A 14,955-nucleotide genomic window follows, 5' to 3' on the forward strand; every position below is an offset into this window, starting at 1 on the left:
CGTAGTAGTAGTAGTAGTAGTAGTAGTAGTAGTAGTAGTAGTAGTAGTAGTAGTAGTAGTAGTAGTAGTAGCAGGAGTAATTTTAGTGCTAGTTGTAATTTTATTCCCTCTCTTTTTCTACCTCACTAATTCCATTCTGAAAATGATATAATATATTCCAATACAGACATGATTGCTATTCCTGATTATGGACATGGGGGTATGGAAAACTGGGGGTTGGTGACGTACCCAGAAGATGGACTATTTTTTAACCCGGATGTAGATACGAGATCTGATCAGGAGAGCATGCTAACCGTCATTGCACATGAAGTCGCTCACCAAGTATGTCGCTTGTATTTATTTTTTGTCATATAATATAATTCACTACAAATCAATATAAAACATTACATACAAAATACAATATAAGAGAAAAATGATTAGAATCAGATTTAAGCGTAAAATAATAATGTATGTCATGGTGGCGGAGCCAAAAGAAGGACAAATATAGTCTTATAGCTATATGGCAACATCATAGAGTAAACAGTATAAACACTTCTCTGAGTGAAAGTTTTAATGGCTCTCGTTCAGATCTGTATCGAGACTTAGGATCAGGAGAAAAGATCTTAATATATGGGCCTTTTTTTTCGCATGGACCACTCATTTTTTTTTTTTTTTGGGGGGAGGTGGGAGGTTTTTTTCGCGAAGTTGCTTGATTAGCATTCACTTATGATGAATTTGAGGAAGGTGATATTATGTATGTAAAATTAATTACTAGTTATCGAAAATAGAAAGTGGATATTACCTCATTACTTTATAAGATATCGCAACCCCTTCTTCTTTTTCATCATCTTGTTCCTTCTCCTTGTTGGATAGTTTAGACCTGAAAAAAAAAATCGAACCGAACTATGACTGAATTACTATTATGTCTGTGGGTATACCAAACAGTGCATTTCGTCGATAGCTACCAGATATTATTACCCCTTCCCCTCGCCGGATCTATAATTCTCTTATTCTAACTATCATAGAATATGTTATATTTCAACCTTCATGATTTTTCTAATGTCAGTGGTTCGGCAACTTGGTCACCATGGAGTGGTGGGATGATCTCTGGTTGAACGAAGGATTTGGGACGTACTTTGGAAATCTGGGGGCCGATGCCCTTCATCCGGAAATCAAGTTTGTAATTACAACACCAGCCATTCTTATGTCTTATCTAGAGTTGATTACCACATATGAATACATTATCAGTCATGGAGTTTTAATATTCATTGTAGCCCTGCCTTATACAAGCATTTTATATATCAAGGAATTCGCATTTCAGGATGGCGGAAAGTTCACGAGAACGCTAAATACCAAAATACAATGGAATAAAATGAACATATTACTGTAAAGTTAAAAATGCAAATTTTCCCGCGCGAAAGCTTATAATTGATATTGATTATGATCAGTATTATTTTCATTGTTCTTGTAATTATTATTTTTATTGCTGTTATTGTTATTGTTGTTGTTATTGTTGTTATTACTATTATCATTATTATTATCATCATCATCATAATCATCATCATTATAATATAATAATCATCACCACCATTATCATTATTTTCAACTACGGTACAGCTGGATACAATGGTCGCCGTTAATAATCACCTCATTCTGACCACTGATGCGCTCTCTACGTCACATCCTATCAAGGTACATGTAACGTCACCATCAGAAATTGACGAGCTTTTCGATGATATCTCCTATATCAAGGTAATGCCTTTGACGTTTTAATCAGCTATTAAAAAATTGTTTAAATTGAGGAATGTTTGAAATTCTTTGAGCGATTATGCAATTTGTTCATAATATATTTGTAAAACAGAAAACTGGTTGATGACAGTGATATTTCTTCGTCATTAATTATTAAAAGAAAAAAATAATGCTAAACACACTGGGACAGTTACGCCGGCTTCTAACTTATTCGCCCCGCATTTATAAGATACTAGACCCGTCACTGTATGCTATACGATGGGTTAGATGAAATTGGTAATTTTAAACATCTCTCAACATTGGTAATAGCTCAAATACCGGTTTAAATAGACATAACCAATCTTCCTTGTTTCTCACTTCATTTTGAAAAATAGTCCGCGGGTTTTTTCATGTCCTTCTGAATGTATCATTGTCACCTGCTTCATTTCTAAACATTTATTTTTTTAATCATAGTTGAGCATTCCATATACCTAATTAGTATTCGTCTTTCATTGATTGTTAACCTGATTCTTTATCCCACAACCTAACCAGGGAGCAGCCGTAATACGCATGCTCCATGATATGTTAGGTGATGACGTATTTCGAAGTGGAATCCAACGTTATCTTAGAAGGTACGAGTACAAGAATGCGAACTCGGATCAATTGTGGGATGCTCTTACTGAGGTAGGTTGATAGGTCAAATTATTATAATCTATCACTCAAGGAGATCATTTCAGGGCAACTTGTTTTTCCTTTTTATAGTACAATTAATCATACAGGAGGGGCTATTCAAAAATGAAATGAAAAGAAAAATAAAAGAATATCCTAAACACAGAAAAGACCAGAGGGGTTGAACTCTGCACCTTGATGACATAGCTTGACAGACATGTATTTGGATATTTTGTTTCAACATCGGATCACGTTTAATACAATTTTTTTTTTCTCTCCTCTGTTTCTGAAAATTCCTGTCTCCCCCCCCCCCCTCTCTCTCTCTCTCTTGGTAAGGCATTTGTCCTCATTACCAGATCCCTCGGAGAGGACCTTAAGCCTTCGTTCTTCTGTTATTTTGTTCTTTTTTTAATAAGCATGCATGCCTTCTCAGCAATCAGGTGAACAAAATTATTTATACCATCGGTCAATTAGGAGTCGGTTCAATTGGTGTGAGTGTAACCATGGTAACATATTTTGTTGTCTCTACATGATAGGCTGACATGGGCAATGGTAACATTGACGTCTGGCAGGTGATGGATACATGGATTCTACAAATGGGTTATCCACTGGTCAACCTGACCAGGATTGATGAAAGAACAGTATCAGCGGTACAACAGAGGTATCTTGCCAAGGGTCAGGTGTCCGATCCAAGAGAGAGTCCGTATGGGTGAGCAATTAGGTTCATCAATAAACGATTCAACGTTATTGTAATCATCGAAATTTAATCTTAGAACGTGTAATTTCTTCATGAAAGAGGTCCATCTGTGGTAAACATGAGACTTGCACTACCCCACCAAACGTCAATAATTTCTTCAATGTATACCCAGGTGTCCTTATGCCTAACAGGTCCCTTGTCGGGACAAGTCGGCGATTTAAAGAATTTTCCAGTAAATATTCCATGATTTTTTTTAAGTAAAATCAGTCAATATTACAAAGCACAGACAGTCGATATTTGTGCTACTTAATGGTTGTATAATGAGAAGAAAACACCCCCCCCCCAAAAAAAAAAAAGCAAAAGATGATGTCTTCATCGGACCCCATACTACTACTTGCTTAATCATTGCCTCTCTTTTAGATATGTTTGGTCGATCTACCTTACCCATACCGATAATGGATCAAGAAATTTCAATGATTCGCCCTCAGTTTGGATAAGAGATCAAGAAATACGTAAGTGTTTGAAAAACAAAAACTTCATGTGCGTTATTCCCTCGTGTATTTAACGAGACCTTTCACCGCGTCCTGCAACGAATGCACGGTGTCCAATAAAGATCATATAATAAATACAAGAAATTATGTCTTCGTTTGATTTCACGGATTCTAGAAATATGAAACACCTCTTAAAGACACCAAAACCAAACTAGGCCTGATTTCGTCCTGTAAAATAATGATAAACCAGACTTTACTAGGTTTGTAGCATTAAAAAATTCTCCATGTACGGACTTAGAATCGTTTGAAGTGTACTTGATACCCCGTTCGTTGCAAACATAAATATTCTTATTGTTACGTTCTGGAAAGTATGTTGCAAACAAGCAAAACGGGCTAAGAATCTGTGCCAACGACATGTTAAAGACTTTTGTGGTCGACACAGACTAGTTTGGACGGGTAAAGCCCCCTATATTGAACCCTATTCACTCCCCGTATTAGGTAGCGACATCTATTATTTAAACCAACGAAGAAAGAGTTGGGGAACTTTCAATTTCTATTTCCCTGTTTTGAACTGTATGTTCATTGACTGGGTTGATATTCAAGCAGACGAGATGGAAGCATTAAAGACCTTTCTAGACATGTTTTATAAAGAAGTACGACTACGATAACTTTGCCATTATGGTAACTACCATGGCAACGTTGCTTTGTATACAGCCAATCAAAATCAAGGTTTCTATGGGGGTTTCTTTGGCAGTTACCATATTGACAAAGCTACCATAATGAAATGGTAAATTCTTCATTAAACGGGCACCGGAACGAACATTTTATTTGAATTCCTACCCACAAAAACAGATTAATAGATTTTCTGGGATCCGGTATGAACTGATAAACTTGGGTTTGGTGGTTGTCATGGTTGTGAGGGCTCTATTTGACTAAAATGAAAAAAAAAATCAAATCTATTGTTTCGATGACCAATATCATTATATGTATTTAAATTTGTTTTATCTTCACGCTTCACAATAGGCATGTAAAATGTAAAACTCCTATAGGGCGCTTCATTTGACAACACAAATCAAGTGCTTTTTATGTTTTGTTTCAAAACACAGAAGAATGGAATCAAACTAAATGTTTTTGTTGCAGATGAGTTCAGTTTAGCTGATGGAGTGAGTTTAGATGATTGGTATCTTGGAAACCTTCATCAGTTTGGTTTCTTCCGAATCAACTACGATTTAGAGAACTGGATGAAACTTATCCATCAACTAAAAACTGATCACGAGGTACATGTCTTACTTTTTGATTCACTTAAATATGAAGGCACTGAAGCTAATACACAGAATCGTTAACTATTGATATTGTAATGACATTGAAATCACTTTATTTATTTATTCATTTATTTATTTATTTATTCATTCAGCCTTTTCTTTTATAAAGTTATTTACACAATGTATAATTGTCAGTTACAGATTTTCCAAAACAGCCATGTCCGGATGTTTTATATTGAGGATCAAACCAACAATCATTCATCGATTCCTAATGACTAATTGAAATTGACTGTTCAAGTATAGATTTGGCACATTCTTTCAGTAATATATTAATTATACATATATAATAATATAGGATATTTAATAATATAGGATATTTATATTGCGCACATATCCACCTTGTTAGGTGCTCAAGGCGCTCCTATATTACCCGGCTAAGCTAGGCGTTCATATCGCACACAGCTTTTTAAGGAATTACTTCCTACCGGTACCCATTTACCTCACCTGGGTTGAGTGCAGCATACTGTGGATCAGTTTCTTGCTGAAGGAAATTACGCCATGGCTGGGATTCGAACCCACGACCCTCTGTTTCAAAGTCCGAAGACTAATCCACTGGACCACAACGCTCCACAGTCCTATTTCATAATGACTGTCATTGGTCAATATCTGTGTCACCTATAGCCCCGGTAATATCATTTTACCTTCCCTCAGAGTATATTATAGTATGAACTGCATGTATTCAGTTTCCACCCCATCTACGAAAGTGGCTCCACTTTTCTTTTTTAATATTTCGAATACACATTTTCTCCTATTTTCGGGGCAGCCTTCCTTTCCGATCTGATTTTTTTTAATTTGTTCTTTATTCGTTCTTTATTATTATCCGTTTGACCTGTAGCCTTCAATCTTTTGAAATCATTTTGACCAATGTGTAGTATTGTTTGGTGGTATGGTCACGAGGCATGTCGTGAAATCCCTATTGAAACATTGATTGTAGTATGTGTAAATTACATCGAAATCACGCCCATTTACCAAAATAATACACCTCTGAGGAGTTCCCGCCTCGTCTAGTTAAAACGAAATTTTGGTATGATATTATTTTGATAGGTCATACCTGTTCTAAACCGAGCCCAGCTTCTGGAAGATTCCATGAATCTTGCTTTTCATGGTTACCTCCCGATGTCAGTGGCCTTTGAACTCGTTGGATACCTTCAGTATGAATTCAGTTCAGCCCCATGGAATGCTGTCCTTAGTTATTTGATCTTCTTCAGGGATAATCTGGCTGCCACATCTCTCCAAGGACCATTCGAGGTAAGACTCTTGACACCATAGGAGGCGTCCAGCAGGGCCAAGGGGACGATTTTTTTCAATGGGGGTGCTGACATGGGCAAAAATCTCTGCTCAAAGGTGGGGGACACAATTTAGTTTTCCATTGTTCTTTTATCTAAACCCACACACACATATATATATGTATGGGGGACACAATTGTCATATACATACATATATATATATATATATATATATATATATATATATATATATATATATATATATATGTATGTATGTTAAGCAATGCCAATTCCACAGGTTAAGGGAGGAATTAATTATTGTTTCACTTGACAATGAAGTGAAAAATTAGAATATTCCATATTTCATATAATAAAATACAAAAGAAATAGTGAGTGGATGACGTCATCAGTCTCCTCATGTGCATGCCGACCAGTATGTACATATAACTGTTTTGTTAAATTAAGCGAAACATCAAAATGTCATAACTTTCTTATTTTACATCCGATTTTGATGAAATTTTCAGTTTTATGCTTGTTGGATTTTTTTTCTTTTCATTCAAATCAACTTTTTGTTGGAGTGGAGTTGTCCTTTAATTAATAATGTGAATGCGAAGCGGCGAGCGGTATGATAAAAAACAAGCTGCGTATCTGAATAAACATGCGTGCGTGTAGGTAGATTTAAACCTATAAAGAGGACATTCTAAACATTTTTTTAATGAAAATCAATTATGCGAGCGCGAAACGCGAGCTGAAAATATGTGAAATTCCGATCTGAAAAAGAGTAAATTTAAGCACTAATTCAAGCAATGTGTAGGAAAATTCTGAACGGGGGGGGGTTCCTACAAAACGTCGTTAATTTTCATTACATTTCTGTCATTTATCATACCTACCAGATTTCAGGGGTGCTGCCTGTGGAAAATAACACACGCAACACCCCCGCTTCCCAGGGCCATGGCGTCCAGGCGATTTTGTGAGTCTTTTGTCCATCTAAGGTGATGATCTAAGGTGATGATACGACCCTCTGTCATAGGCTCCTTTACAAAATTTGAAAATCGAGGGAGAGGGCATGTCCATTCTATTAGTGTTCATACTTTCTTAGCTTCCTAAAGCGCCCTTGTATTAAGAAGTTATGATTTCGATAAGTAAGCAGTTTTCTTGTTTGTGATGTTATATCATACACTTTCACTCTTTTATTTGTATTTACAGAGATATCTGAGAGAGCTGACGAATCGAGCGTATGACGAACTTGGACTGGAGCTTGACGTCGAGACGATATCACTTGATAAAGCGTCAGTATGCCACATGAGTTCTTTTTCATTATTGATCTGAAAGGTTGTGGGTAATGGGTATGCATTGGCGGATTCAAGGGGCAAAGAAGCCCCACCTCCCCATATAGTGGCCCTGAAGGGACATCGCAAATAGACCAAATCGCGAATATTGACGACGAAATTTACGATGTCGCCAATTCCGTCGTGAAATTCCGTCGTGAAATTCGCGACGATATTCACGATGTCCCTAATTTTTGTCGTGAATTTTGTCGCGAATTTCACGACGTCGCCAATATCATCGCTAATTTCGTCGTGAATTTTGTTTGCTTGGGCAGTACAGCATATGGAACTCTTGCCAAGACTTTTAACCATGTTTTCTGTGAAAATGGTAGGTTTTGACCTCAAATTATTTTCCTTTTGTACAAAGTGGAATAAGTATGTATATTTATATATCTAAGGCTGCCATTGCCTAGACTTTCTAAGTAAGTTGTTGCAGAGTACCGGTATACTTAGGCTAGATCGATATGTCTCGTTTCTTAATTCAGTGCCAAGCCCATGCCAACATGCACGTGTTCGACTCGAAATCATAGTCGTCTTCTGGCGCTTGTTCGAAGACCACATAAGGAAGCAAAATCAATCCACGACGAAACTTCCGACGTCTTGCATTTCGTCGTGAATAATTCGCAACGAAATTCACGACGGAATTGGTGACGTCGAGAATTTTGTAGCAAATTTCGTCGTCAATATTCGCGATTTGGTTTATTTGTGATGTCCCTTCAGAGCCACCATACCCCGTAGTTAGATAGATAGATATAGATATATAGATAGATAGATACTTATACTCGCTTTGATGTCTCTTGATGATAAGTCATGCCAAGTAAATATACAATTATTTTTTTACAGGAAGACGAGAGAAATAATTCAACCGATATCATGTAAGGTTCGGAATCCCGATTGCAGTCGTCATGCCTTAGAGTTGTTCCAAGATTTCAAGGCGTCATACAATCTCACGGACCCAAGCAGTAATGTGTAAGTTACCTCTCTAAAATCCACTCTTGTTTCTGTCTTAGCCTGTAAAACCATCTGACTTTGTAAGTAGCCCTTAGGTAACCAGATGGATGTACATTGCTTCGAAATGTAAAATATCCGTTCAACAAGTGAGCAGGCTGAGCCGGAGACTTTCAGAAATCTCTATTCTATGAAGTAAGAATGAGAAGGCAATATTGTAGTCTAGATCCAAGGGTTATAGACTGCTTTGATTTTCGGGCATTTTATTTTTTTTTTGGGAGGGGCAGCTCATGGGTACAACACCAAACTGATTGTTAGACCCCCTTAAGCTCAACGCTTTGTATGATACCAACAATATTGAACAGGTTAACCAGAACACAAAATAGGTACCTATGAATTGCAATTTTCCTTCTATCTCTCTCTAACTCCTGAAAGCCTACACTCTTAAAATAGTTGGGCCAAAATGCCCAACTTTTAACCAATCCTGGGCAACATACTGTCCACACTTCTATTGGTTAAAATATGCCCAATTGGGTAATAAATTTGCTCAATTTGATAATAATTGCCCAGAATATATATATTTTTACCAACCATACATTACCCAACATAGTGGACAGTGTGTTGTCCAACATTTTAAGTGCATATAGATTATAACTGGCTCCCTATACATGCTATAGCGTAAAAGTGGCATTTTCAAACATAATTAATAATGATTTATCATATGATGTACTTCATGTTTCCGATTTAGCCTTGACGTCAATTCGCTGGAAACATTGCTCTGTACCGCCATCAGGGAAGGCACCTTCGAGGAATGGGATTATATATGGTCGCTATATATCGATCCTAGATCTACTATGACACAAACCAAGTTGTGGATATCTGCTCTGGCCTGCACGATACGTCCATGGCAGATACAAAGGTAAAAAATAAGAGAACTTGAGAGAAGCTTTCGCGTTCTTTGAATCATTTGGGCAAGAAGAAACACCATAAGAGCTATAAAGGATACTGGTTCTTATCTGCATGATTTCATTTCCCCATACATACTGGTCAAAATCATTTATGCGCTTTAAGTCATTTTTAAAGCGCAGGAAATTAGCATGATGCAGATAAGATCATATGATGGGAATTGGAAAAACGGATATGATTGATGAGTTAACAAAATGCATTTCGTTACTGAACAAATACGTGTCAGTCAGTTTATGTCATCATGGTGGTTAGGTGAAAATGTGCATAAATTTTTTTCTTTAAATGAAATTCATGTGAATTGATTATTTTTTGTGTTTGCCGACTTCGAAAAGTTAGTTTAAGAATGCCGGTTTCTTTTCGGAGATGAAAGTATACAACTGCATTAAGAGGAGTATTGTGTTAATCTTATTATTCCAATGTCGTTATCGTTTATTGAGTCATGCAATGAGTCAAGATATACCTTTTTTCTTATATGGCGTATAACCTATTAGTATTGTCCTATTTTACAGACTGATGGAGTATCCAATGCAAAACCCAAGAACAGCACGTCAGGTCGGCTTTGTTCTTGAACAAGTAACAATCACTCCCATCGGCCGGACGTTGGCATGGGACTACTTAAGACAAAACTGGGATGTCTTACAAAACATGTAATGGTTATATTTTCTCCAACACCCCCTTCACCCCCTTCTACCCACCCCCCCCCCCCCCCTCTATCTGGTCTTTTATATAACTAAAGGTTATTTTGTTGGTATATCGTAGTCAGTCGCCTCGTCGGGAATAAAACAAGTTAGGTCTACATAAAGAGAACTTTGTTTTAGGATGGACTGTTATTGGAATAATTATGTAGGCAAAGAAGGTGTTTTTACAGTGATAAGTGTGACTCTATGATTTTGAATAAGAATAGGCGAATGCCTTTCTCAAAGGAACATCGAATGAAATTTGACCTGATTTTTTTTTTATTAAAAAAATTGCCAGCTGCCTGTATCTTATTGGAAAAAAAATCAAAAATTTTCTGTTTATTTTTCATTATTACAATATGCCTTTTATTTGGGGAAATGCACTTACATATTAAGATTCGATGATGTTAATTAAAAAATAGAATACAAGGTTTATCAACATATACCCCGAACCATCTCAACATTACGTCAATAATGATGACATTTCTTGCATACATGTATTTTCAGGTACGGAGGGTCATATAGGTGGTTGACACTCATTCGTACGATAGCCAGTGATTTTAATACGAAAGCACAACTCGAAGAGGTAAGTTAAGCACATTATACATCAATGAAATAATGATGGTTTAGAATTTTCAATAAACAAACTGGTATTACCTTTAATAGAGAATTATTGCGTTTGCTTGGGGTATATATCTCGTTTATATTCCCCAAGGTTCGAGTAGTAGTCCGAAGGATCCATATAGGCCCTATTTCAAAGATTCGTTATGAGGGTTTTATAGGTTTTCCCGTCCAATTTCGTCAAAATTTCAATGATTTAATGATGTAATAATTCAATTTGCAACTTATTTGATTGACCTATAAGATCAGCATTTAAATAGCCAAATACTTAATTCAATTTAATTCTACTGGCACGCGATTTCATAGTTATTTCATTTAAACATTTATAAAGAACGATCAAATTGAAATAGCTGAGTAGTGTTTTCAAATTCGCACCGGTACCTTCCTTGCGAACGTTTAGGAATTCAAAATCATTAATATGCAATCACTTACAAGATATGGACAGTGTTTTTCGTTGTTGTTTTTTATACTTCTTTTGAATAATTATGGAAATGGGTTTTACTCCTAAATTTTGCTGAATTTTACATCTGACAGACCATCATCGGAACAACTCGTTTTTGTTCCACTTTCATAACTCGAGACTGTGGTCAATTCCATGATACCCATCCCTTCCCCTAAACGATTTAAATTATGTAAAATACAAAAGAACAAGATGATGAAGAAAAAATACCTACCATTGGCATACCACTCAATGGCGGATCCGGGGGGAGGGCACAGCCGACTCGTGCCCCCCCCCCTTTTTAAAGGCACAATTTTTTTTTTCGTGGACGAAATACCCTTATTCTTTAGTTAACAACCTTCTTTTTTTTACTCGTCAAATTCCTCCGGAAAATGTGCCCCCTTTGGGGGAAATCCTGGATCCGCCCCTGCACCCACTCATCAATCACTAAAAGAATAAGCGTTTACAACAATATCCTGTAAGTGTTACGTGAATTACCTCTTTATCAAACATAATGGATTAAAATGATTCTAACTGAAAAGATCAGCAAAAAATAGAAATATAGGGTAAAGTTTGAAAAAAAAATGAATACAGAAACTTTATCAGAATTTGGAAGTTTAAAGTGCAGATATGTGTGCCAATAAATGAAATTGAAAATGGTGTTTCAGGCGAAATTAAACGATCAGTTAGTCGTCGCGAAATTAAATGACACCTTAGGGCCATTAATTTGAACGAGCTTCTCTCTGAATTGAATTTCTACAAAATTCAAAGGAATGATATAGAACGGAATTAAATGCTAAATGAATGAAAATGAACTATGTGTGCAGAGGGTGGGCGAAATATTTCGAATTTGAACGTCCTTTCATTAATTTAATTGCAACTCTGATGAAATTGGACGGGAAAACCTATATTAAAAATCGAAATGAAATTCGTTAGTCTGAAGGTTCGATAGTCTGAAAATAAAACCAGATTCGTAGAATCCGTTACATATTTTCTTGCTAACGAACCATAATCAGTTTTATATATTTAATTCTATATCAAACATTGGAGTAATAAAACCTATTTTTCGGATTTACATACCTTCGAAATAACGAACATTCACAATAATGTCAATGTTTAGTTCTGCATTTTTCCCCCATTTTCGGATGAAACGATACAGTACAAATTACGATGTCATCGTAATTTATACTGTATATGCAATTTGCGTGTTTCGGAATAACGAACCTACTGAGCAGTTCGAACCTTATGTATAACAACGAATGACTGATATACTAGAAAGAGCCAAGGTACACAGTGGGTGATTTCAAGTCCGGTGTTGGCCTTGGTGTTGGTGTTGAAATTTGGATTGCTTCCCCTGGCTCCAAAACTTATTCAGAGTTTGCAAACCTGATCCAATTCACATTATTAACACCTCAACAACTAGTGACTTACATTTCAGGACAATCTTCATTTTATGTTTGGTGTTAAATTCGTGTAAAAATTGACCTAACACCAACACCAAAAGGTCAACACCGTACTTGAAATCACCCAATGTCTCTTCTAGTGTGCTACAATATTATATGCTCACAGTGAGGAACCAAGGAGGTGGAATACAGTGTGCAATCTTCTTCGCCGAGAAGGAATTCATTGCCTTCACACTGTTAAATCTCAGCATTTTAGCAGTGTGAATAATTCCACACATCCACGCTCCAAAAAAAGTCGGGCAACATACTATCCACACAATTGGTTAACACTATCCAATTCTGGGTAGTTTTAAACCAATAATGTGTGCTTTGGGTGAAAACTACACAGTACTGGTTGAAAACTAACAAGATATTTTTTAAGCAATCGTGTGGACAGTATGTTTTTCCCAACATTTTAAGAGTGCACTATTTCAACACACTGTGATTTTAGAAATAACTGATTTTAGAAAAAGAAAACTTTTCATTATATATAAGTATTTTCTAATTATGCTTGCGAAGACTATTCTTTACCTGAGGGACTACAGATCATCGGGGGGGGGGCGTGTCATTAATATTTCTATTCTTTTCTTGTTCATTTATATGCGGCAAGTCAATGAGGTTTGGGTCGTCAAATCAATTGTATATTTCGCAACTAATTGACTGCTTCGTACAAAATAAAAGATTGATTTTCTTCTCGATGGTTTCAATTTTTATGATTAATAGCAAATTTTCATTTCATATCTGCAATCGATCACGAATAAGTTTCTTGCCTCACTCTGTTTAATAATCTTATGCCACTATATAGCACGCAAGTTCCGCGTGAATATTAACGAAGTTCATTTTATATTTGTCATTTCAGTTGACAGCCTTTGTATATTCAAGGGATCTCGGATATGGTGTTACTATTCTCCAGCAAGCCATTACATATACTAAGCTCAACATTGATCTTTATGATGCTATATATCCAGAAGTACGGGACTGGTTAGAAGCTTATGATCAAAGGCAATGAATCATCCGTCTACGTCATTAGGGAAAATGGGGGCGATTCGCTTGGTCATTACTTCTAATATTGGAATTGAATGTAGGCCTGTATTTTTATAATTTATATATTTAAGAGTTAAACAATTGAAACAGCACCCAGAAATACTAAGGAGACTAACGTATATTGTCCCATCACGACGTCTTTCCATTGTACGATGTCACGTAAAATGTGCGCTGATCACACAGCGTCCGTTATTATACCCCTACGATGGTCGTACAGTGACCTTGCGCTAATCATACGATGTCCCTACGATGTATCTAACGGCTACGATCTACAATTTGTCTAAATTGTACTAATCCGCGCTAAGCAAATGTCGTATGACAACTGTATACGACGTACGTAACTCTCAGAAGATCGTATGATTGCCAGATTTGCTTGCTTTCCGAAATTAACTGGAATCCACCATGTGCTACATCACATTATCATATCAATAGAGTGAGGTCAATAGTAGCAGTATAATAAAGGGCAAAAGTCAGTAAAAGTTTGGAGAGAAATTATCACAGCAGAACAGAGGGAACAGAAAATCGGATTTTTTTTCTTAAGCGATACTTCGAGCTGGACAGGATATAACAAAATTATGACATTTTAAAGTTTTGCATTATTTCGGCGAAACAATCCTATGCATGTCTTCATGAATATGCAATAAGACAGCTGATGGTTTCACATCCCCACTTATTCTTTTGTATTTTATGAAATTATATTTATTCATGCTTTTCCTCCAAGAACGAATGAATAGATTGGCAACTGATTTATTGTGCAAGATAATCATCGCTACAACATATTTTGTTATAAAGGGAGAAATAATTATCATACACACAGGTATGAAAATAATGAATTAGGATTTCATGTGATGATATAAGATAAAAAGAAAATGTGGACATGGCATTAATAGCCACCTATATTGCATAATCATGACCGCTTGCATACATTTTCATGTTACACAAAAAATCAGCAAGTTCAGCAGTGCTTTCCTCGTTTCGATCATTTATTTTCACGCATTTCGGTGAATAACAATGCTCATATCAATAGTCTAAATGTGTAAGTCAATTTTGTTGTTATGTGTGATAATTTTATTTACTTCTTATAATCACCTTTTCTTTTCCATTTTTCATAATTTACTTTTGTTTTCTAATACTTGACCTTTTTCAAGTTTAATGCAAATGTTGCCATTCACATTTCGTATGATTTTGATTGTATATACATGCCCCGAAGAATGGCTGTTTTAAGAAATAAAAATCAATTCAATTGTGATTATCAGTGTCATTGTCATTATCATTTTAATTGTCATAATCAGTGCAATTTTGATATACATACATGTATATATACATTTTTTGTCTTTCTTTTGTTCATGAGAGAGCCAATGGTGTGACATGCCAATTC

At 36.0% G+C, this 14,955-nt stretch overlaps 1 protein-coding gene across 1 annotated transcript in view; it reads left to right on the top strand.

The window, feature by feature from the left end:
• The window catches only part of LOC121411286 (aminopeptidase N-like), a 21,462-nt gene extending 7,713 nt beyond the window's left edge, over positions 1 to 13,749 (top strand). The window contains exons 4-17 of the mRNA XM_041603929.1: positions 167 to 321; positions 1,046 to 1,159; positions 1,597 to 1,731; positions 2,260 to 2,391; positions 2,913 to 3,085; positions 3,494 to 3,585; positions 4,705 to 4,841; positions 5,931 to 6,134; positions 7,319 to 7,401; positions 8,284 to 8,409; positions 9,137 to 9,307; positions 9,864 to 10,001; positions 10,539 to 10,617; positions 13,393 to 13,749. Coding sequence (XP_041459863.1) covers positions 167 to 321; positions 1,046 to 1,159; positions 1,597 to 1,731; positions 2,260 to 2,391; positions 2,913 to 3,085; positions 3,494 to 3,585; positions 4,705 to 4,841; positions 5,931 to 6,134; positions 7,319 to 7,401; positions 8,284 to 8,409; positions 9,137 to 9,307; positions 9,864 to 10,001; positions 10,539 to 10,617; positions 13,393 to 13,542 — 1,889 coding nt within the window. The 3' untranslated portion in view covers positions 13,543 to 13,749. The remainder of the gene's footprint in view (positions 1 to 166; positions 322 to 1,045; positions 1,160 to 1,596; positions 1,732 to 2,259; positions 2,392 to 2,912; positions 3,086 to 3,493; positions 3,586 to 4,704; positions 4,842 to 5,930; positions 6,135 to 7,318; positions 7,402 to 8,283; positions 8,410 to 9,136; positions 9,308 to 9,863; positions 10,002 to 10,538; positions 10,618 to 13,392) is intronic.
• Positions 13,750 to 14,955: the final 1,206 nt, after the last annotated feature.

Source organism: Lytechinus variegatus, chromosome 3 (assembly GCF_018143015.1).
Source record: "Lytechinus variegatus isolate NC3 chromosome 3, Lvar_3.0, whole genome shotgun sequence".
Classification (NCBI taxonomy): domain Eukaryota; kingdom Metazoa; phylum Echinodermata; class Echinoidea; order Temnopleuroida; family Toxopneustidae; genus Lytechinus; species Lytechinus variegatus.